Source organism: Pungitius pungitius, chromosome 15 (assembly GCF_949316345.1).
Source record: "Pungitius pungitius chromosome 15, fPunPun2.1, whole genome shotgun sequence".
Classification (NCBI taxonomy): Eukaryota; Metazoa; Chordata; class Actinopteri; order Perciformes; family Gasterosteidae; genus Pungitius; species Pungitius pungitius.
In genome coordinates, this window is record NC_084914.1 from 6,406,484 (window position 1) to 6,427,799 (window position 21,316).

At 41.0% G+C, this 21,316-nt stretch overlaps 3 protein-coding genes across 6 annotated transcripts in view; 1 reads left to right on the forward strand and 2 right to left on the reverse strand.

Annotated features, from left to right (window-relative positions):
* Nucleotides 1–396: 396 nt before the first annotated feature.
* Nucleotides 397–5,546, reverse strand: ndufv2 (NADH:ubiquinone oxidoreductase core subunit V2). Its single transcript, XM_037457120.2, has 8 exons — nt 5,393–5,546; nt 4,388–4,450; nt 2,814–2,876; nt 2,356–2,472; nt 2,058–2,226; nt 1,664–1,773; nt 685–761; nt 397–593 (listed from the first exon to the last, which is right to left on the reverse strand). The coding sequence occupies exons 1-8, from the start codon at nt 5,432–5,434 to the stop codon at nt 500–502; spliced, it is 735 nt and encodes a 244-aa protein (XP_037313017.1). The 5' UTR covers nt 5,435–5,546; the 3' UTR covers nt 397–499.
* Nucleotides 5,547–6,211: 665 nt separating this feature from the next.
* On the forward strand, nt 6,212–15,249 carry acss2l (acyl-CoA synthetase short chain family member 2 like). The gene is made up of 18 exons (XM_037459036.2): nt 6,212–6,500; nt 6,651–6,846; nt 7,692–7,783; nt 8,201–8,304; nt 9,417–9,489; nt 9,619–9,694; nt 10,241–10,307; nt 10,417–10,554; nt 10,970–11,140; nt 11,241–11,374; nt 11,896–12,028; nt 12,232–12,288; nt 12,371–12,451; nt 12,681–12,789; nt 12,915–12,983; nt 13,441–13,617; nt 14,078–14,152; nt 14,249–15,249. The coding sequence occupies exons 1-18, from the start codon at nt 6,377–6,379 to the stop codon at nt 14,374–14,376; spliced, it is 2,004 nt and encodes a 667-aa protein (XP_037314933.2). The 5' UTR covers nt 6,212–6,376; the 3' UTR covers nt 14,377–15,249.
* A 4,635-nt stretch (nt 15,250–19,884) lies between these two features.
* The window catches only part of LOC119209681 (microtubule cross-linking factor 1), a 44,817-nt gene continuing 43,385 nt past the window's right edge, over nt 19,885–21,316 (reverse strand). The window contains exon 14 of one of the 4 annotated variants that reach the window (XM_037459160.2): nt 19,885–21,127. In XM_037459160.2, the coding sequence (XP_037315057.2) occupies nt 20,924–21,127 (204 nt within the window). In that variant the 3' untranslated portion in view covers nt 19,885–20,923. The remainder of the gene's footprint in view (nt 21,128–21,316) is intronic. The other 3 variants (XM_037459162.2, XM_037459163.2, XR_005119573.2) reach the window with 3 other exon arrangements.

Sequence of the window (21,316 nt, forward strand, 5' to 3'; positions counted from 1 at the left end):
ACTCCCATTTTTACAATGATTCAAACTGACATAAGCTGCTCTTCTTTTAGAGAACAGCATTGTGAAGTAAGCCCTGTATTATTCAACTAATTAAAGTATTTTTTTCTAACTGGAATATTTGATTTGAGTTGTACTGTAAGGGAGCCAGAGAGGCTAATTTCCACCTGCTGTCCCAGGCCAGATCTTTTTAACGCAGCCTAAAATTAAAAAAAATAGTACAGTAATTACTAAGAATAGACCTGCCAGAATAATAATTCCATTAAGTACCTGATTGTTAAACATTCCAGAAAATTATAATAAGTATAAAGCACCACTGTCAAGTTTGACTAATAGAACTGTAGTTATTGTCACAGGCCAAGTTGTTAATACATTTTACTTGTAAATGAAACCGTGAGCACAGGTATATGAACAATTTATTTACACAACATGTTTGAATTAAGCATAATATTAGCTTCAGGGACAGTTGCTTTTAATAAAAGCAGACGCTGGCCAAAAATGTCTACAGGTCCGGTCTCACACCGAAGCCTGGTCCTTTAGGAGGCTCAATCAGAGAGGTCAATCCACCTGCTGGTTCACAGGAGAAACGCCCGTTCCTGTGGGACAGAGAAAATGGAATAGGTCTTAAAGTAATTGTACAAAACTAAATCAACAAGCAAATTAATGATCAACTAATTTTGTATGTACCTGGGCCCAGGTGGTGGGACTCTCCCCGCTTTTAGCTCATCAATAATGTCCTCAATGTCCTTCGGCAAGAGGTCCTCCTGGAAACGAGAAAAGAACAGCATCATTGAGAAGTGAGCCACAAAGTGCACCGCTTTTCACTGGCCTTGTGCTGGAGAATTGAGTTCGTAGTGTTAACAAAGATGCTGTGTTTTACAATATAACAAAATTACAAATGGCTCAGTTACGGCGTTACTTCGTTAGGGTACATTAAGATTGAATTGGACATCACAAAGCGATCGGACATGCTGTTTGACGGGCATATCAAGGCCCAAATGATTCCTCTGTGCGGACGCCTTTTCCGGTTTAGAAGCAGGAGAAGACAACTTCACTGGACACGCATGATTGTTTACAAAAGCTTTAATTTTAAAATTCATGCAATTGGTGATGGAATAATTTTTATACTGAACGCATGCATTACTGAGGGTGAATTATTCCCATCAAACCTCACTTTAGATGTCACAACACATCCTGTTCTGCCTGCATTGATCACACCTCAGCAATCCTGGGCATTTAAGATAATTTCTTCTTTGTCAGGCACATTTATTTTAATAGGGTCATTCACTTTTGCTCAGTAACGGAAAAAACTTCTCATGGATATTGAGTGCCGGATAATTTCAGATACTATAACCATAACTCCCTAAAAGCAAGCTTTTAATATTGTGCCTGGCAGCCAAGTTTGTTATTCAGCCACATTTCTCATTCTTTTTCTGCCTTGGTTTCCATTTATTTGTTATGAGCCTTACATGCTTGTAGCCTGAATCAGAATCAGAATCTGCATTGGCTTCCAAAGAAAAGAGAAAAAGGTGGGATCCCTGAAAAGGGCCGTAGGTGTATTGCAGGCATTATTTGCAAAACGAATTTCCGGTTTTAACCTAATTCAGTAAATAATTGACTATTATTCATACAGGAAGCCATACGCACAGAGAAGTCAAACACTCACGTAATAGTTGTCATTTATCTGGACCATTGGCGCATTCACACAGGCGCCCAGGCATTCCACCTCTATTAAGGTGAACATCTTGTCAGGGGTGGTTTCTCCAACCTTGATACCTGTGGGGAGGATTTGAAATAACAAGCTCGTATGAGGATGCTTTATTAAATGCTACCCACGCTCAAGTAGGTTAGCAGAAGTTGTCTGGCTCATTGTCAGGGTGATATGTTGTCTTATTTGCGGTTACAGTTCACTGCTTAATTCTAGAAACAACAGTGCATTTGAAAATTTGTTCTCAACCTCTGTTTATCTCAAGAAAATCTTAATTAAAAAAATATTAAATCTTCTGCCTTTTGATCCCTCCATTGGTGCCCCAATAATAAATGGAAAATGTCTGTGTTACCGAGTTTGTTTTGGATGGCTTCCAGGATGCTGTCTGAGTTGCAGAGCATGCAGGGCGTTGTCGTGCAGATCTGGATGAAGTATTTTCCCACGGGTTGACGCAGGAACATCGTATAGAAGGTCGCTACTTCATACACTCTCATTGGAGCAACTTCCAGAACCTCAGCCACCTGAAACAATTACAAACATCAACGCGTGACACATAAGACATGGTATGGCCTTTCATAAAAAGTCATTTAAAAAATGTCTTTAAACTTGGCATCACACAGCTGTAAAACAAATTGCTGAAGAAACACTGCCTTGTTCATGGCGGCGATAGGGAGCCATCCATGTTGCCTCTGGGCTACATCCAACACTGGGATGGTGGCGGCTTGCTTGTGTCCAACAGGGTACATTGAAATGATTGCCTCAATCCTCTAAGAGATCAAAGAGGGGAAAAAAAGGCATTTAATATTTCCTGAACATGGGGATGAATTAATTCTGGTATATGGAATGATATTGGTGTTAAAATGTAATGTGAAGCAGAATTAAACCAAATATTTAAAAATATATATGGATGTGAAACCCATGAATCATATTTAAGCATCTAAGGTTTGAAAAAGATTAAAATATATGTCCAGCTGAAACACGAGGTAGTTGTTTATATTAAAGACTTGAATACAGACAAATCATAAATGTTCATTACTGGAAGAAAAATAGAAGAAACTGGTCAGTGCTTAGTTCTGAATGTACTACTCAACACAGATATCAGCCGTACCTTTTTGTTTTCCTCTGTGAATTCAAAAGGAGTATCTGGGTTGTTGTCAGGAGTATCTCTGTGCTAAAACACAAAAACCACAGTTCGATAGAGGACAGTTAACATTGTTTCCTTCAGGGATATAACTATCCTTTAAATCCTCAAATAACATTCATCAGACAGCATACATTAAAAATGTTTATATTGTACATGGATATGATGCCTCAATATTATGGATGTTTTTAACCAACAGCTATTACTTCCATGTGAGTAACAGGCTTGTATGCAGTCCACAAGATCTGATAAAATTGGAATAAGCCATCATGCCACAGGGGAAAACAGGTGCTGCTACCAGACCGTTGAAAGGACTCCAACAAGATAACAACTATTTGGGCTTCTGCACACACACTGCCCCCTTGTGAGCAGCAACTATCCTTTGTGAAATAAAAAAAAACAACATGACATAAAATGTAGTTTGAAGTTCAAGTTATAAAAGACAGCATGCCCAGTTCCCGAAGAGTTCAAAGACAGATCAGTCAAACGTACTTTACTCCAATCACAGAAAAACATCTCTACCATCGAGGGACAATGAAACCATGGTGTGTTTCCATTACATGACACTATCACTGGTGATGTTTTTGTTGCACAGCATGGCTCTAATGGGCTCTCATGGAAGCTACTGGGATAAATTAAGAGCTTTTGAACACCGACACCATAGGGATTATTTGAGCAAAAATGAAAGCAAACATATTGCTAAATCAGGGATTAATTATATTTACATTTGTTTTTTAATGACTAAAGCTTTTAAAAATAATATCATGAGCTTTAAATAACAGGTAAATGCACTGTACAACTCCACTGGATTACTACTGGTTGTAAACTATTTGTTTTATCAGTATCGTGTGTAGATTTCATAAAATTATGATATATTATCTCAGTTACATTTTTTCTTTACCCATTTAAAAACACATAGACTTGTAAAAGAAATATGTTACACATGAGAGGTTTCAACGCAGTATATAAATATGCCAAATATTCTCCCCACTCAAAAAATAAAGACATTATGGGGTGATAATATTAACACGTAATGGTGTATAATATGTGCATGTGCTCTATTACAACTGGGATATCACACTGATAAAATGCCACAAAGTTCCACAGTAAAAGGCTGTTATTATATATATATATTACTGTACACAATTTTTAATATTCTAAACACCAGAAAAAAGTGGTCTAAAAATACTCCTGTGTTAATGGTGCATTCACTGCTTTCCCATGTAAAAATGGTCCATTATTTAAGAGCTCAAATTTGATTGACATAACTGAAAATCCTTAATAGTCCCCATTTACTAAGCTTTGAGGACCCTTTACCTTACAGAATTGGGTGGAAGCATATTGACAATACGACCATCCACTATTCCGATATTTCTCTATTTATCTGCTGAGTCAATGTGAACTACTGTGTCCAGTTTAACACTGAAGGTTAATTGTGAGGTGCTCAACAAGCACTGAAAGAAGTGTCTACTCTGCACTAGCTACTCGGTGCCCAATTCTTCTGCAAACGTCTTGACTTTGGCGAAGACACTGTAACTCACCACAAAGATGCCACCAGCTCCAGCACGTGCAGCAGACCGATGCAGACCCCTGACCTGTCTGGCCTGCAAATACAGACGCAAGGAAGTCAATAATACCCTTTAGGGTGCCAATACATACTTAACATTCAAAGAGTTTCGTACTCTCAAATTATTAGGCAGACATTTTATAGCTTAAGAGTAAGATATTCTGTAAATAAAATATAAAAAATATAACATTTATGAGTTCCATTGAAAAGCTGACTGCTCTCGTTATTCAATACAACTACTTAATTGTAGGAAGCCTACCCCATAACAACATAGGATACTTCCACAGATAAAGGTGAGGTATAACTTGTAGAGGTATCCTTTCTTAACATTTACATGTGTATGTTATAGAAATCCAGGTCTAGTGTAAAATAGTCACATAAATCATTGATATGCAAATTGGAATGTTAATAGGTGAATAAAGAGAAATATATATATATTATCATAAATTGTAAAATAATAGGCTTTTACCGCTTTTTTACGTCAAATTTCTAAGTCTAGTGGGACCAAAACAGTACCAAACAGTGGATGAAAATTAAAGCAGTAACCCTATTTTTAACCTAAACCTCAAAAACTCACCGCTTTCCCTATAACATGCAATGAATTAAGTTAAGGGGACTTGTGTGTCGTCCCCTACAGGGAGGAGTCCCAACAGAATGGGGAATAGCTAACGTTAACTACAACATCGAGCGAGTTACAGTAGTGGGATTTGACTCAAACTGCTTCTACTGCGCAATTGCTCATGTGCAAACATAGTGACGTTTTCGTTAAATGGCTCACTTTGTCTAACGATCACCTGGTAAACGTTTAACAGCAGTAGGCTAAATTAGCTAGCAAGCTAACGTTACGCCAACGTAACGTAACGCTAGCTTAGCGGCCTCCGCTACTTGCCCTTGTGAGAAGTCATGGCGTTTTTCTCCAAATGCTGCAAAGGGGGCTTTACATTTTTATCCACAACCATAAATAATACCATAAACATACCGTCTGCGATACGGCAGAGCGAACTACAGCGGACAAGAACATCTCGGTGCTTGAAGGTTGGTCCCAAAGTGTGTTACCAAATGCACGGGACAGCAGCAGCCGACATCAACACAAGCGCTTTCACGCTCGATTACAAAGGTCTGACGTGAGCCATCACGTCACACGTAAGTCGCAGTGCAAGAGAATCGAGCCCAGATTGAAATTTGAGACAGATACCCAGTCGTTTTAAAGAGAGAAACAAAAATGGTGTTGACTGACAGCAAGTAAACAAACAAAATCCCTGATCGTCAATGCTTTGTCACTTCAATCACAGAACATCACATAACCTTATGAACAAGGATCAAATACTATTTCTAATTGCATCTTGCTTTGTAACTTATAATATACATTACAAAGAAGCACTTTAACTTTATGTTTTTAACTTTATTTTACAAGTATTCAACTGTAAAAAAAAACAGATTTCACTATATTAAAATGTAATAATAATGTGTGATAAAAGATATTTACTCTTGCCCTGCTTTGGATTTGTCTCTGTTAAAAGCTGCTTAGCATGTAACGTGAACCGCCCATCAGATTGCATAACTTGTGTGTAAAGAGCTGTTCTCTCTCTGTCCCTCTCCGTCCCTCTCTCCCCATCATCCATCCTGTCAAATCAAACTATCTTATGCCTACATGAATGCCCAGCATTCGTCCTGCTGCTTGAAAAAAATAGTGCCATCAACAGGCCAGAGGGTGCTGATCCAATGAAAAAGTGGGAGTGTTGCACCCTGCAGGCCGATTGGCTGACCTAGTCTTGGACAGGCTGAGTGAGCCTGCAGCTCATGGATTAGAGGTTGGTCTTTATGTCGAATTGGGTTGCTTCAGTACAAGAGGCCTTGTAGCGTTCTTACCATACTCAAGAGGATCCAGACAGATCTGCTGTGACTCCAGATTAACCCATATTCTGATTTACCCTTAGATGCTAGAGGCATCTGTCCTTCCACAATGGTTGTTCCTGAGTCCCAGGGAAAATTGTACTACCCTCCCGATGACCTGAAGACTGATGCTCATGTGCCTGATTTTAACTCTTATCTGGCACTGTACAGGAAGTCGCTTGAAAATCCAGAAGGTAGGTCAAACACGTCTGTATTTTGAAGGCAGTGCTTGGAGAGGTTCTTGGATTCCACCTCCCCCTGAGCCTGACTATGCCTTGAATCTCTGTGTTCATCTGCCCCGTCTGCAGCAAGAAACACTTACAAGAATTATTTCTTTGTTTCAGCTTTCTGGAAAGAGATTGCTGATGAGTTCTTTTGGAAGAAGCCAGCAACAGGACCAATGCTGAAGTACAATTTTGATGTGACAAAAGGAAACATTTATATTAAATGCATGGAAGGGGCCAAAACCAACATTTGCTACAATGTCCTGGACAGAATTGTGAGGGACAGGAATCTTGGTGAAAAGGTTGCCTATTACTGGTAAGCGTCTCTGTCCACGTTGGATGATGGCATAATGGGAAATAGTTCCTGGCGTTATGTCAGGGATTCCAGTGCTGAACCAGTGCACCAAAGCAAACGTCAGCTTGTGCAACACAGTTGCTTCAATGTTTCGGAGCTCGAAAAAAAAACAAAGAACCATAAACCAGATCCTTTTCCCCCAAAGTTCATATGATTTGGGCTCATATATTTCCTCACTGAACTTTCAAGCTTGTGATTTCCACTAAACCTAAAAGAGGCTTTATTTTGTTCTGACCTTATATTAAGGTGCCTATTTACTCTGTCAATAGAACAGGGCTTAGCAAACAACAAATAGTGGTGCTGCAAGCTCAGCAGTAATGTGGGTTCATTGAATCTGGGCACAGCGGAGCATGTGCCATCGCCTACACAAGTGTCTTAAGGCTGCTTGCACTACATCACAGCACCTATGTAACATGCTCAAGAATTTGTTATGACAGTTTCAGCACAGGGTAAAAATACAGGCTATCCACTGAAGTTACATTCAAGTTATAAGTTGTCAGATGGATTGTTTACTTCTGCGACCTGAGATCACACTTTGGTCATGCAACATTTACAAAAAATATCACATGGTAAAATAGTGTGAATATATAATAATAAGAAAATAAGACAGTGAAAAGTATTTCACATGTGTTTCGTTTTCTGTGACCATGTCACCGCATCTATCATTTGCACAGGATCAAGGTCAGTTTTCTTGGCTGAAATGTCTGTCTGTGAACAAGTGGTGGCTTTTAGGAGTTGCCTAGTTTTCCGATAAGAGGCTTTCGTTTTGGCTTCTGTATTTCTCCCCTTGTCGTTTGTCCTCTCAGGGAAGGGAACTCCCCTGACCACCACATGGCCATCACCTACCACCAGCTGCTAAGCCAGGTCTGCCGTTGTGCTAATGTACTCAAGCAGATGGGTGAGAAATCTCTAGCTAAACAAACTTACATGCATGCAAATTTGTTTGTAGCTAAAATTAAGATTTATTTGAGTTTTATTCTTTGAAAACCGCTTCAGCACCTCACTGGGTCAGTAAAACCCAGAAATACACAAACACATGCCACAATTATTGTCTGATTCCAACATTTTTAGGCTTGTAGAACTATGAGAAGGGGAGGGAACAATGACAGTAACCAGCATGTCGCAATACACTCAATACTACTATTTGGCTCAATGCCGTATGTCCAATGCACTTTTTGCATGTCAGACAGTATACAGTATACAGTATAGGATCTGGCATAGTCAACATGCTGAAACTGACCGTAGGGCTACATTGTTGGTTTGAGAAGAAGAAGCTTCATCCAAAACATCAAATTTGCTTGTTTCTTTTTTCAAGGTGTTAAAAAGGGAGACCGGGTGTCTATCTACCTTCCCATGATCCCAGAACTGGTGTACACTATGTTGGCCTGTGCAAGGATCGGCGCTGTTCACTCCATTGTGGTAAGAAGTATGATTTTCATTCTAATTGTTTCTGTGTGTGTGTGTGTGTGTGTGTAATACTGACAGGATAAGTCCGTATTGTGAAACATGTACAGTAGGTTAGCAGCGTCTGCCCTGCTCCCATCAGCTGTCGTCTGCGTGAACACGGCACTTGACAGACGTGCACTCAATATGTGGGTCAGACATTTATAGGCTGTATCTGGCTTGGGTAGGCGACAGAGTCTTTGCAGTTTTGCAAACAAGCCAACCCTATTTTAGCGTTTCAACATTCCTCATCCTTACAAAGGTTTGTAGCCCAGTTAAAAATATCTGCAGGCTAGCTGCTCCAAGATCCCTTTATGACTTTTTGACTGGCAGGCTTAGGTGCAAGTCACTCCGTCTGTGCTTGGTCACTGTTGAACATTTTCCAACTCTGAAATTTATTTTTCGTTATACTTGATATCAACATCACTTAATAAAATAAAGATCTCTGGCCTCCTGGATTCTAATGTGACTGTTAATGTCAATCATATATTAGCTTTGTATGAAATTAAATCCTAAAGGGAGCCATGCAGGACAGTCAAAGGCAGTCATGCAGTGACATTTTGCTGAGTCTAGAGTCCTCAGTCTCCGCATTCCCAATGTTGTCATCAACAAGGAAACTTTACACTCTGTCAACTTGGCCAAAAGACGGCTTCTGGCGGGTAGATGAAGCAGATGAGATTGAACAAGGTGACTTTCCAATCTATACATGGTAAGGAGAGAGAACAGCATGTATTAGACCGAGACTTCAGCAACCGTAGCCATAAGTTTTAATCCATAAATAATGGTAAAATCCAAAGTATAGTGGAAGAAGGCAGAGAAGAGATGTAAAGGTAAGGGTTTGGTTAATACATTAATGCAACTTTTAGTCTGTGAGACAATAGATCATGGATGTATTACTGAACGGGCATTCCAAGCACTGGCCCTGGGATAAAAAGCGTCAAGGGTCTTTTTGACTTCACCTACAAAGTGTTACTCAAAAAGATTCTTAACAACCAGGAAGGGGCCGTATGAACCAAGCTGTTATGAACCAGAATTATCCATAAAAGGTCATAAGTTATTTCTCTTTCTCCCTCTCTCTGCATGCTCAGTTTGCAGGGTTCTCCTCCGAGTCCCTGTATGAGAGGATCGTGGATGCCCAGAGCAGCGTCCTGGTGACAGCAGGTGTGAAATGACACATGTCAGCCAATGGTCGCGTTGCAGAGCTCAGGGGATGAAAAGATGTAAAGACTCTTAAATACACTCTCCCCGACGGCTCAAACACCTGCCTCTTGGCCCCTTTGTAATATACAGATGGTGTTTACAGAGGAGAGAAGCTGATCAACCTGAAACAGATTGCGGACGAGGCTCTGGAGAAGTGCAGGGAAAGGTAGGTCCTGCTGAAATGCCAAATAGGCTGTAAAGACACCAGCTGCTGGTGACGGTCTCAACTGCTGGCATATTACTCACTAGACACGAACACACACAGTTGATATAAAGGGTGTTTCCACATTTTGGGGTTGCCGGGCAACATGGGAAGCTCAGAATATTCAGGAAAGCCGAAGCAGCTTGTCACCCATAGCAACATTGGCCAGGTGGGGATTTTTCATAGGGGTACTGCAGGTATAAAAATAAAATGTTTTTAAGAGGGAGCCCCACTACGTTGCTCTTCCTAAGTTTTCTAATGTTTTTCCCTCTGCTAGGTCTTTCCTTTTAAGAATCAAATGTCAAAGGTCAAATATATTTTGCTCTTACTATAAAGCTTTCTGAGAAGAATGTGGAGAATAAAGAATAACGATCATCAATGGGAATTTTTGCATTTGAAAACTCACATGGGATTTTAAATCTATCGTTTTGTATTGAATGCAAAGCAGGGCATAAGCACTTGATGCCTTTTAGTGCTTTTCACAAAAACTTTTTTATTTCCTTCACACAGATCCTCATCTAGTGTCACTAAATGCCTTGTCGTCAAGCACCATGCGGCTGAATGCAACAAACTACAGGTAGTTTTGTTTTTTAACCACCACCTAATGTTTTAAAACGCATGCTGGGAGAAGTATATCTTCTAATAACTTACATGGCAGTTTATATTTTTTTTGTCTTGCATTCCAGACCTCCTGGAACTCAGGCTGTGATGTGTGGTGGGACGACGTGATGAGAGACTCTCCTGAACAGTGTGAGCCGGAGTGGCTGGAAGCTGAGGATCCGCTGTTCATCCTCTACACCAGCGGCTCCACCGGGAAACCCAAGGTGACGTCAGCGGTTCTCAATTAAACCAGTTTTAATTGGTAAAAGCACACGAGGAAGCAAAAAAAACATTTTTCTTCTTTTACATTTTCATTGTAATAACACCTTTTAAAAATGTCAGCATCTTTATTTTCTACTCTCATAAGGATCTAAGTGTGCTTTCTTTGACATAATGTGTAGTGACTGCTTTTGCATTTTGTGTGTAGATGTTATTATAACACACGACAGAGGACCCACAGCATCAGACAGTATGAAATTACCTGTGTTTAAGTCTCTCTCTGTCACACACACACACACACACACACACACACACACACACACGCACATTAACCTCTGCAGCCCCATTATGTTTGCTTTCATCTTGCTTTGTGCGGACCCATTAGCCCCTTTCTCATGTTTCAGCTTGTGTACTGTACAGGGTGTCCTCCACACTGTTGCCGGGTATCTACTCTATACGTCGCTGACCTTCAAGTACGTTTTCGACCATCACCATGACGACGTCTACTGGTGCACCGCCGACATCGGCTGGATCACCGGCCACTCCTACATCACGTACGGCCCACTTGCAAACGGCGCCACAAGTGTCCTTGTAAGTGTGAAAGGTCATCTTAAAAATCTCCATAGTGACGTGAGAACACACACAGGCCCTCTTATAGACCTTCTTTGAGATACACGTGCGTTCTCTCCAGTTTGAAGGTATCCCGGTTCACCCTCATGTCGGCCGGTTCTGGGAGATCATTGAGAAGTACAAAGTGACCAAGTTCTACACAGCTCCAACAGCCATCCGCCTGCTGATGAAGTACGGACGGGAACCACTGCAGAAGTAAGAGCATCCTTCGAATGCCACGGCAGCTCAGAAAAATGTAGATTTCATTGGCTGATGACCGCGCTCATAATTCAAACATCAAGCAACACCCCCTTTTCAGGCATTTTCAACATTAAATTCACGGATTTCACGTTTAGATGGACTGAAATGAATGTGAGCCACGTTTAACAACTGAAATAAATCTGTTCATACACTCCCGTACAAGTTCTATTCCTCTTCCGAAAACCCCCCGCATCTACACTAAAATGAAGAGTATGGAGTATCTTCCGGTTTAGTTTATTCTGGCTGACGACCCGATGGACAAATAGTGTTATATTTCAGAAAATATGCTCACTATTGATACTACTGTCTCTTGCCTGCATGCTAAATATGAACCTGTAACCATCACTGTTAGCTTAGCACAAAAAGAAACCAGACGTCCGGAAGTCACGACACGTCTTGTCTTCTTTCACAAGTCAGAACATAATGATGAAGTATGTCTGCTATCTGAGGGAAGCTTCATTACCTTCCTCCTTTAGATATGACCTCTCCAGCCTGAGGATTCTGGGTACCGTTGGCGAGCCGATCAACCCGGAGGCGTGGCAGTGGTACCACGAGGTCGTCGGTCAGGGCCGATGTCCCGTCGTCGACACTTTCTGGCAGACAGAGACCGTATGTGCTCAGCTGGCCTTCAGTTTTTATCTGATACCAAACAGCTTTCAATCCTGCATTTGAACTTGAAAATACAGATAATGACAGTAACAATAACAACAATTAGGTAATGACAAAATAAATAAGAAAAATACCAATATAAAGCTACAAATACACAATTTAGAGTTCCCTTGATATATAAATATCAATTCATCTGTCTACAGGGAGGTCATGTTTTGACTCCTCTTCCTGCTGCCACGCCACTGAAACCAGGCTCGGCTGTAAGTGACAACATCGGTTATCTCATAATACTTTCATTTACATGTTAAACAAACATCCTCCTTAACGCATCTCATGTTTCAGACCTTCCCTTTCTTCGGAGTAGACCCCACAATCCTCAACGATCATGGAGAGGAACTGGAAGGCGAGGGCGAGGGATATCTCGTAAGTATCAGTTCAATTCTGTGGGACTTTATTCACCCGTGAGAGGGAACTTAAAACTGATAATTCATAAATTATAAATTAACCATAACCATTCATATTGTTGATTAACTCTTTCTTGCGACTTTTCATTTAAAAAACATAAAAAAAATGTTTTAGTATTCTGTTAAAATGAATACTAATTGTAAATGTTTTGTCATCTCTGTTAAGTATTTTCTGTGTTTCATCGCAGGTATTTAGGAGGCCCTGGCCAGGAATAATGCGCACTGTGTACGAAAACCACGAGCGCTTCGAGAACACCTACTTCAAGAAGTTCCCGGGTTTCTATGTAACTGGTGACGGTACGCCCAAAACGCCACATTTTCTGTCTGCCCTCTGAGGTTCACAAGGCCGCAATGCCGACTGTACGCTGGAGGTGTCTTGATACCAAAAGTGTACCCGATGATGTCACTTTCTCTTCTCTCAGGCTGTAGGCGGGACAAAGACGGCTATTACTGGATCACAGGGAGGATCGACGACATGCTGAATGTGTCAGGTATTCGTAACAGGTTATTACGACACTAAACGGAGGCACTGAGGCAGAACGAGGGGGCTGTTATTCACCTGTAAATAAATATAAAGAATGAAACATTATTTAAAACAATTCTACTCCTGTGAAATAACATGATTATCAGAGAAATATCTTACATTTAAAATAAGTATAATACATATCTTTTGTTTAATGTAGATTAGATTAAATGTTTTTCTTAATAATAATTATTCCGGGACAGCTAACACCAGAATAAATAGCTCACACGTCTCAGCTCCGCCTGTGTGACTGGCTGCTGTTGATTCAGTCTGAAGGCAAGGCATCCTTTGGTATATCGTAGTCAGACTTTCAGGTGACAAATCACACAGGGAAGCACTTTTTCAGGGATAAACTTGAAGATGCAAAGCCAAGACAATCACAACTAATGCGTCGCTCTGTTTTGCATTATTTCTACCTCTCTCAGGCCACCTGATGAGCACAGCGGAGGTGGAGGCCGCTCTGACGGAGCACCCGGCCGTGTCGGAGGCCGCGGTGGTGAGTCGGCCTCACAAGGTGAAGGGCGAGTGTCTGTACTGCTTCGTGACCCTGAAGGCCACCGGGGAGTTTAACCACAAACTGGTGGAGGAGCTCAAGCGACTGGGTGAGGCTTTGACACATCCACAGGGACGTAAATAGGGTTTTCCGTTTTTCGTCAGTCTCGGTTCATTTTTGAACAATCCCTTCAATCGCATGTGGTGTGTAGACCCATGAATACATTGAATCGAATGAAAGAAAAGTTAACAGTTTAAAAGCCATAGCTGTTAACAAAGGGTGAATTAATGTGAACATTTGTTATTTTTAGCAAAATACTGTTTTGGTAATTGTGTAATCAAGTGATTTATATTTGATTCTGAAATTTGTGGATTATCCACTTTTCCAATGCAACTGATAAATAAATCATCAGTTGCATTTGTTGATGTTTTCACAGATGAATTTACGTAACATGCAACTTTATTGATCTAGCTAGGTAAACTATATTATACTATATTAGAGGATATCTATAGATTTCCATAGGAGTAACAATAAAGCTATGTGTGTCCATCTCTGCATTCCTTTGCCAGTGAGAGAGAGAATCGGACCAATCGCCACACCAGACTTCATTCAAAATGCTCCAGCACTCCCGAAGACTCGCTCAGGTAAACGGCTCACTTCTTTAAAACCAACATCCTCCTCTTCCTCTGCTCTCCTCCTCGGTAGCATCCGTTTACTAAAACTCAAGGCCCTTCCTTTAGGGAAGATCATGAGGCGAATCCTCCGGCAGATCGCCCGCAACGAGAAGGACCTCGGCGACCTTTCGACCCTTGCCGACCCGAAGGTGGTGGAGGAGCTGTTCAGCCAGAGGTGTGAAGCTGCAGCCTGAACAAACCCGCCCGTCCTCCACGTCGCTCTTCGTGCTCTACAGCGCGCTTTCAAGACAAATCACAAACTGCTTGTTCTGGTGGTGAATCCAGGGGCTGGGGTCTGATACCGCTGGCATTTGAGATGTTACAAAATGTTTTTTAATGCCTAGAAAAGAAAGTAGAAAACAGTTGATTTAAATGAAATATCTGTCATTGCTTTTACTATTCACACAAATTGTTTTCGACAGACCTCCCATGTATATGTTCAATCTGTGATACGTTTCTATGGGGTGAGAATGAAGAGGTTTTGTCTCTTATCATTGCCTTTGTCCCTTTCCTTTCAAGCTCAGCAGTTGATTGGCCCCCTCATGTGGCAGGAATCCTCCTCTACATTTGCTATCTGATGGTTAACTGTAAATTGTACTCTCCTGCCTCCTGTCTTTTAATGATGCACAGAGCACACACACACACACACACACACACACACACACTATGTGCAGCAGGCAGCTGTGATTATAGCAACGGTAGAAGGTTGAGGAGAAGAACCGAATAAAAGGTTGTTTTATCTAAAGTGCACTGGATTCTTTTGAAATGACAAGCATCAGCCATGTGGTCTTAAAAAGGTCAGATTGCACCAGATCTCTATGAAAGTAGCTGTGTGGTCTGTGCTCTTATCTTCCTGCGTGAATGTTGGGTCATTCACAGTCCGTGAACTTCCCTTACGTTTCATGTTATCTGTCTCCTTTACACCGTTAAGGTGTAAGATGGGGAGGACGAGGAAAGACGAGTGCAGAAACGTGGTGATGGATGATATTACATCATCACTCCAAACAGTCAGAGAGGGGTTACCATGGCCACCAAAACCCTCCTTCTGCCTTTGACCACAACAGTCTGCGGATGTTTTGTAACCTGAGGAGGTTAAGTCCCTTCCTTGTTGATTTCTTTTGTGTCTTTAAAAGTAACAACAAAATAAATGTGGTTATTTTAGAAGGATGTATTTATATTATTGGGAGGTGAGAGTTTTCCTTCTTATTTAAAGTTCATATTCTCTGATATCATCAAGATGCATATTGGTATTGATACATACAGTATATACATAATATATACAATTATTTCCCTGTTATGGGATATACTGTATATAGTTTTCTTTCTCAATATTTTACCAAACCAATCAATATCATGACAGATGGATGGATCGACCTTTTTGATACCAGGGTTGTTAATCAATAAATCACCGTGTGATGTCTTCTTGGTCTGATGTGCTGCTGCTTGTCGATATCCAGCCGACTGTCCCTTTGTCAGCAGTGATCAGCCATCGACGCTTTAAAGTCACTAGAAACTCAAGTCAGTTACAAACACACAACTGCTGCGAGTGTTCATGTAAAACCAGAAGCCGACATTTGATTGTGATAAATTGAACAGAAGATGTCAGTCATCTGTGCTGTTCATATTTCATGTGACATTATGTGGATTTTACAGGTCTGTGTCCTGGAATTGATTCATAGTTCAATGAATCAAGTTTAAATTATTTTTAGAGCAGCAAACAGAACATTGTGTGTGAAGCAATATAACTCTTCTCCAACCTTCGCAAACTGTCAAAGGATTACGGCCCCGAATCCTCCGTCATTGTTTCTGATGTGGTATCACACTGGCTCAGAGAGAGAGAGAGAGAGAGAGAGAGAGAGAGAGAGAGAGAGAGAGAGAGAGACACTTACTCAGATGTTGTGGGACCCAGAGGTTTCACGGCTTTACATCCCGCTCTGCCGGCCGGCAAAGCCCTGCTGGGATTGAGCTCTCAGTGTGTGTGTGTGTGTGTGTGTGTGTGTGTGTGTGTGTGTGTGTGTGAAAGAGAGACTAGGCCCGTCCAAAGCAAATTACACAAACAAAAGAGGAATCAAGGAGGCACCAAATGAACGGCATCTTTTTGTTTCTGCTTTTCTAAATACACACAGATGGTCCGACCGAACTTAAAGCGCACTGGAATTTGAAATGGTACTATGTGTCAAAACTCTACTGTACATATAAATATTCTACTTTATCCACCACATTTCAGTTTATTTTTTATTCCACATATTGTATTCATCAGCGATACAAGTTGCAACATATTCAGATTTTACATAAAAAGTTTAAATCAATAAAATACAATGAATTGGGGTTATTTTCTGTCTGTGGCCCAGTGAATCATTTCCAATGTTACCAGTGGATTTTACGCTGGTTACAAAATTAGCCAAACCAAGTTTTGCTCGCAATAACAATGCGCTTTCTAAGGCTGTGACATTAGTGCGTGGATGAAACATTAAAGAAGATTTGACTCTCTCCAGTACACAGAAGTTACTGATCGAATGCATCGGCATTACTAATGAAATAAATACAGGATTGGTTTCTATCCTCTTTCCATCTCCTGGGTAACGATGGAACAGAGAGCCAGGAGTAGCGAGAGGCCTCCGAGCGATGTGAAGCCACCTCTGGGCTCCCGGTCTGGCTTGGGGCTCTTTGTATCGTTGGCATGACAACCCTTCAGCTAATGGCTCAGCCGGGCCCATTGTGTCGCCCATTGTCTGTTTGAGGCCTACGCACACAGCTGCGGGCATGTGCAATGCCGGGGTCCAACTTTGGACAGATTGCGCGCTGAACGAGACGGCGTGGAGCCTCGAGAACGATAATTCTGTCAGCGGGACACGCAGAGAACCAGCGCAGTTTAGTCAAATCTCCTAATTCCTCACTTTATTCATGTCAGATGGTACTTTTTTTTCAGTGTCTGGACAACAAGGTCCGTATTCAATTAATTTAAACAGTGAAAGGTTTCATTCACTATTCAGAGATGATTCATTTTATATACCGTATACAGGCTTTTAAAACAGTTAACGGTGACAATCCGACAGATCATGAATAAAATGCCGTTATTATTGCCGTTATTATTGCTCTTCAGATCAATTGTTGGTAGCAATGTATGGGAGTTTACAAAATCTAATCAAATCACACTAATTCCTCAGTGCAATCAAGTAATCCAAACAAAAGTAAAAACTGCATGTCCTCCCTTCAAATTGCAGAAATACTGTAAATACAAGGAAAAAGCAATTGAAAAAATATTGGAAAAAAACACCAAAAAGGAATCAAACTCACCAGATGTCATAAAAAAAGTCCAATCCAGCCATGGGTTGGTTTGTGTCTCACTCTTTATGGTCCTTAGTAGATAATATCCTTTGTCTTCTTCCACAGGCCACCCATTTCTTAAAGATGCATGTTTTCATTGTGCAAACAATCAGGTGATTTTCAATCTCTCAAGGGTTGAAATCTAAAAGCTTCCTCATCGAGGGTTTTAGTTCAAAACCATCAGCAGAGGTTGAAATGCCAGCTACAGGAACTGTAGCGCATGATGTCACACATGACATATAAAGATTTGTCTTGCTGCAAAATACTGCTGCAGTATATTTGGCAGGACTTCTATTTCCCAGAGGTCGCATCCTTCCTGGTGAAGCCGACATGGGACGTTATTACAACAGAGTCCGGCGTTTAGAGAGTGTGCTGTATGTGCGTGGAGGGACTCGAGCTCTAAATTATTCAGCGGTGGTGAGTTTCCTCTCAGGGTGGATGGAAGTAAAAAGCAGAGCATCTTCTTCTTCTTCTTTTTTCCCCTACTGACCCGCTAGATGCCATCAGCAGCTCCCATGGTGCAGCTGGGCCGCATTAATTATTCATCATAGTAACTCAACGAAAGGTACACAGGGGCCTTCATCTGTCTGTCTTTATCACTTCCTCTTTCCTGCTCTCCAGCAATTAGCTTTCAGAGCCAATAAAACCAATAATCAGTGGTCTACAAGATTTACAGGTTTCATTTAGTCAATTTTCTAGACATGAAAAGCTAAAAACACTGCAAACATTTTTGAGAATTAGTTTTAATTACAAGCAGGGAAAGAACAAAATAATAAACTAGGAAATGCATTTCCTGCGGAATGCGTTGGAAAGCTAAAAGATTGAAGCTGAAAGCTAAAAGTGAATTGCTGAAAGTACAGAAATGGGTAAAGCTGAAATGAATTTTAAATAAATACAGAAATAAAAATACTGAAATTACTTTCAAAACATTGCTGAAAATACATAAATGACAAAAGCTGAGATGAATTTTTAATAATGTATTTTTTGTAGTAATATTATTAATAGTATTAGTTGTAATTGCGGTACTAATAGTACTAGCGGTATAAGGAATAGTAGTTTTAGTATTAATGGCATTAGAAACATTTGAAGTACTGTTAGTAGTAGTACTAGTATTATCAGCTGTAGTACTAATACCATTAGTCATAGTAGTATTTGTAGTAACATTAGTAGTGGTTGTAGTATTAATAGAAGTATAAATACTAGTAGTACTTTTTGCTATAGAAGTAACAGTAGTAATATCAGTTGCAGGGTCACTTCTACTAGTAATAAGGTGATTTTGAGAGACCCATGTCTCAGCTCTAGCGGCAGTTTATAAAATGTGTACCTTCTGTTGTTTTTTTAGAAATATGTCACTAGAAGTTTAAGAGGATTTGAAAATGAACTCCATTGAAAAAACATGTTCAAATATTGATGTTTATTGATTATATAAATTCAAGCATAAGCTGAAAAGTCATAGCACCCTTCTCCTGAGCGAGCTCGACATTTTAATATTTGAGCAGTTATAATAGCCGAAAAGAACAGTACTTTTAAAAATATTATAGACGTCTGCATTCCATGATAAATACCTTAATGTTTTGGTATATAAGCAGCGTTGAAGATGGATGGATCCAAAAAATACTATATAAAATTGTAATGTACAGAATCAGGTACATTTTTAAATAAACTAGTCTAGGTTTATTTTGCTGGTCTTTATCTTGCGTGACAAGCTGATTAACATCAGAAAGGTGACACAATTATGACCGTGATGCAACAGGATTTGACTTCTGGGAGGAGACAATCTTCTTATTCACATTACTGTGTGTGTGTGTCTGCCCGTCCCTCATGACCCAGTGTAATCCTATGGTCTGCACTGTAATCCACAGACACATACACACACAAACACACACACACACATGATCCGGGATCAGTCTGTGCCAAGAAGAGAAGAATCTCAGGTCTAATGAAAGAGCGTATAATCTGTCATGAGCTAAATCAAACTTTTGTAAAAACAAGACCAACAGATGCAGTGGTACATGAAGGTGTGAGTAATCATCTAGACAAACATCGCTGGTCTTTGGACAACGGTTTTGGTACATTAAGCTTGGAATTTTGGCCGGCGCCATCTTGGTTATTGGGACCAAAGGTGTCCAAAGTCTGGAGGAGCGAGAGTAGCTGGAGAGGACTGAGCCAGACTGAGCCTTGACTCATTAGGTGTGTCTTTTACTAAGCTGTGAACAGGTTTAATTGTACAGTTAGGTATTTCAAAATAAGGGTCTAAGGGAGAGACTACCTTGGCGCCAGCCTCAAGTGGCTATTTGAGGAACCTTTTGTACTTCCACGTTGGCTATATTTTCAGACCTCAAGGTGCTTGATTCAAACAGACACTCTTGTAAATCTCTTGTAAATACACATTCATGTTTATTACCAGTATTTACATAAGACTATAGATCGTTAGTTTTTTTCTTTACATAGACTTTTCATTTAAAACATTCATTTTTTTTTTTCCACAATCCCTTTTTCTAGACAAAAGAAAAAGTATTTCATATCCAATGGTAACAAAGACAGCCTGGTAGGTACAATAAAAATTCTCATTATTTTAGTCAATGCAATTCTTTGGACAACAAAAAAAAACAGCTTCAGAGTTCCCGTCACATTTCTCACCCCCCCTCCTCCCCACAGCGGAGCCGAGTGATCACAAATGACGGAAGCTCATATGTACATGCACTAAAGTGCTAGTGTTCAAAAGGCATGCAAATATTTGACCGATATTTGTACAACTGCCTTCCAAATATGCATAAGGTTATTCAGTTTGTCGTCAACCACCTTCTACATGTCTACAGAGCCAAAGGTTCAACCCCACCTGATCATTAATACATTAGCATCAGAAACGACATCACATGTCTCTGCTCCAGACCCGATGAAGCAGAAGCATGTTTGTTTGTTTGTTTGCTCTCCAAACAGAAAAAGTCATGCACCAAAGGCTGGCAACACAAATATAGACGTTTTTTTTTTTTTTTTTACTCAAAAATAGTTTCTACACGGATCGACGTGGGACAACGTAAAAGCAAAAAATGTAAACAGATGAGAAGAACGAATCATGTAAACTTCATACAAATACAACTGACCTACAGTTCACACACACACACACACACACACACACACACACGTGGGGCGTCATGAGGAACTCAAGCGTGTGCAGGCACCTCTTACGGAAATGTGATTTTGAAATATTTTTGGATGATATTACAGTACATTCCAGGGGTTCTTCTAAAAAAAAAATAGTTCTGGTTCCTCGATGGTCAGCTGGTGCTACTGGGTGTATCCCCCCCCGCCCCCCCTCCCCACCTCCAGGCCCCCATCTAGATCTGGGGGGGGGGGGTTCTGAGGTGCAGGGTCTTTGAGGTGGAAACGGGAGAGAGGAGGTAGAGGGCGGCCTCACGCCAGCTCCTCGCCCTCCGCGATGGCCTCCCGGTGTCCCGGCGGCGGGAAGGTGAACCTCCTTTTTGTGCCCTCTCTCCACTTGGGGGAGGAGGAGGGGGAGTGGGACGCCCAGCGGGAGGGGGGGCGGCGGTTGGCCGGGCGGGCTGGTCTCAGGAAACAGGAGTCCAGGGGCGGAGCCACCGGAGAGCGAGGCAGGTCCTGTCAACGACAAGGGTGCTGTCAGTGAGAGGGGCCCGGGGGGGGGGGCGGGGGGGGGGGGGGGGGGGTAAACCGGGAGAAATAAACTGGAATTTAAAAGATGTGAACACGAGTTAAAGAAAGCGTAAAAGTAAGCAGGATGAAGATGTAATTAATGGGATTAATCCTGTAGTAAATCTTTACGATTGT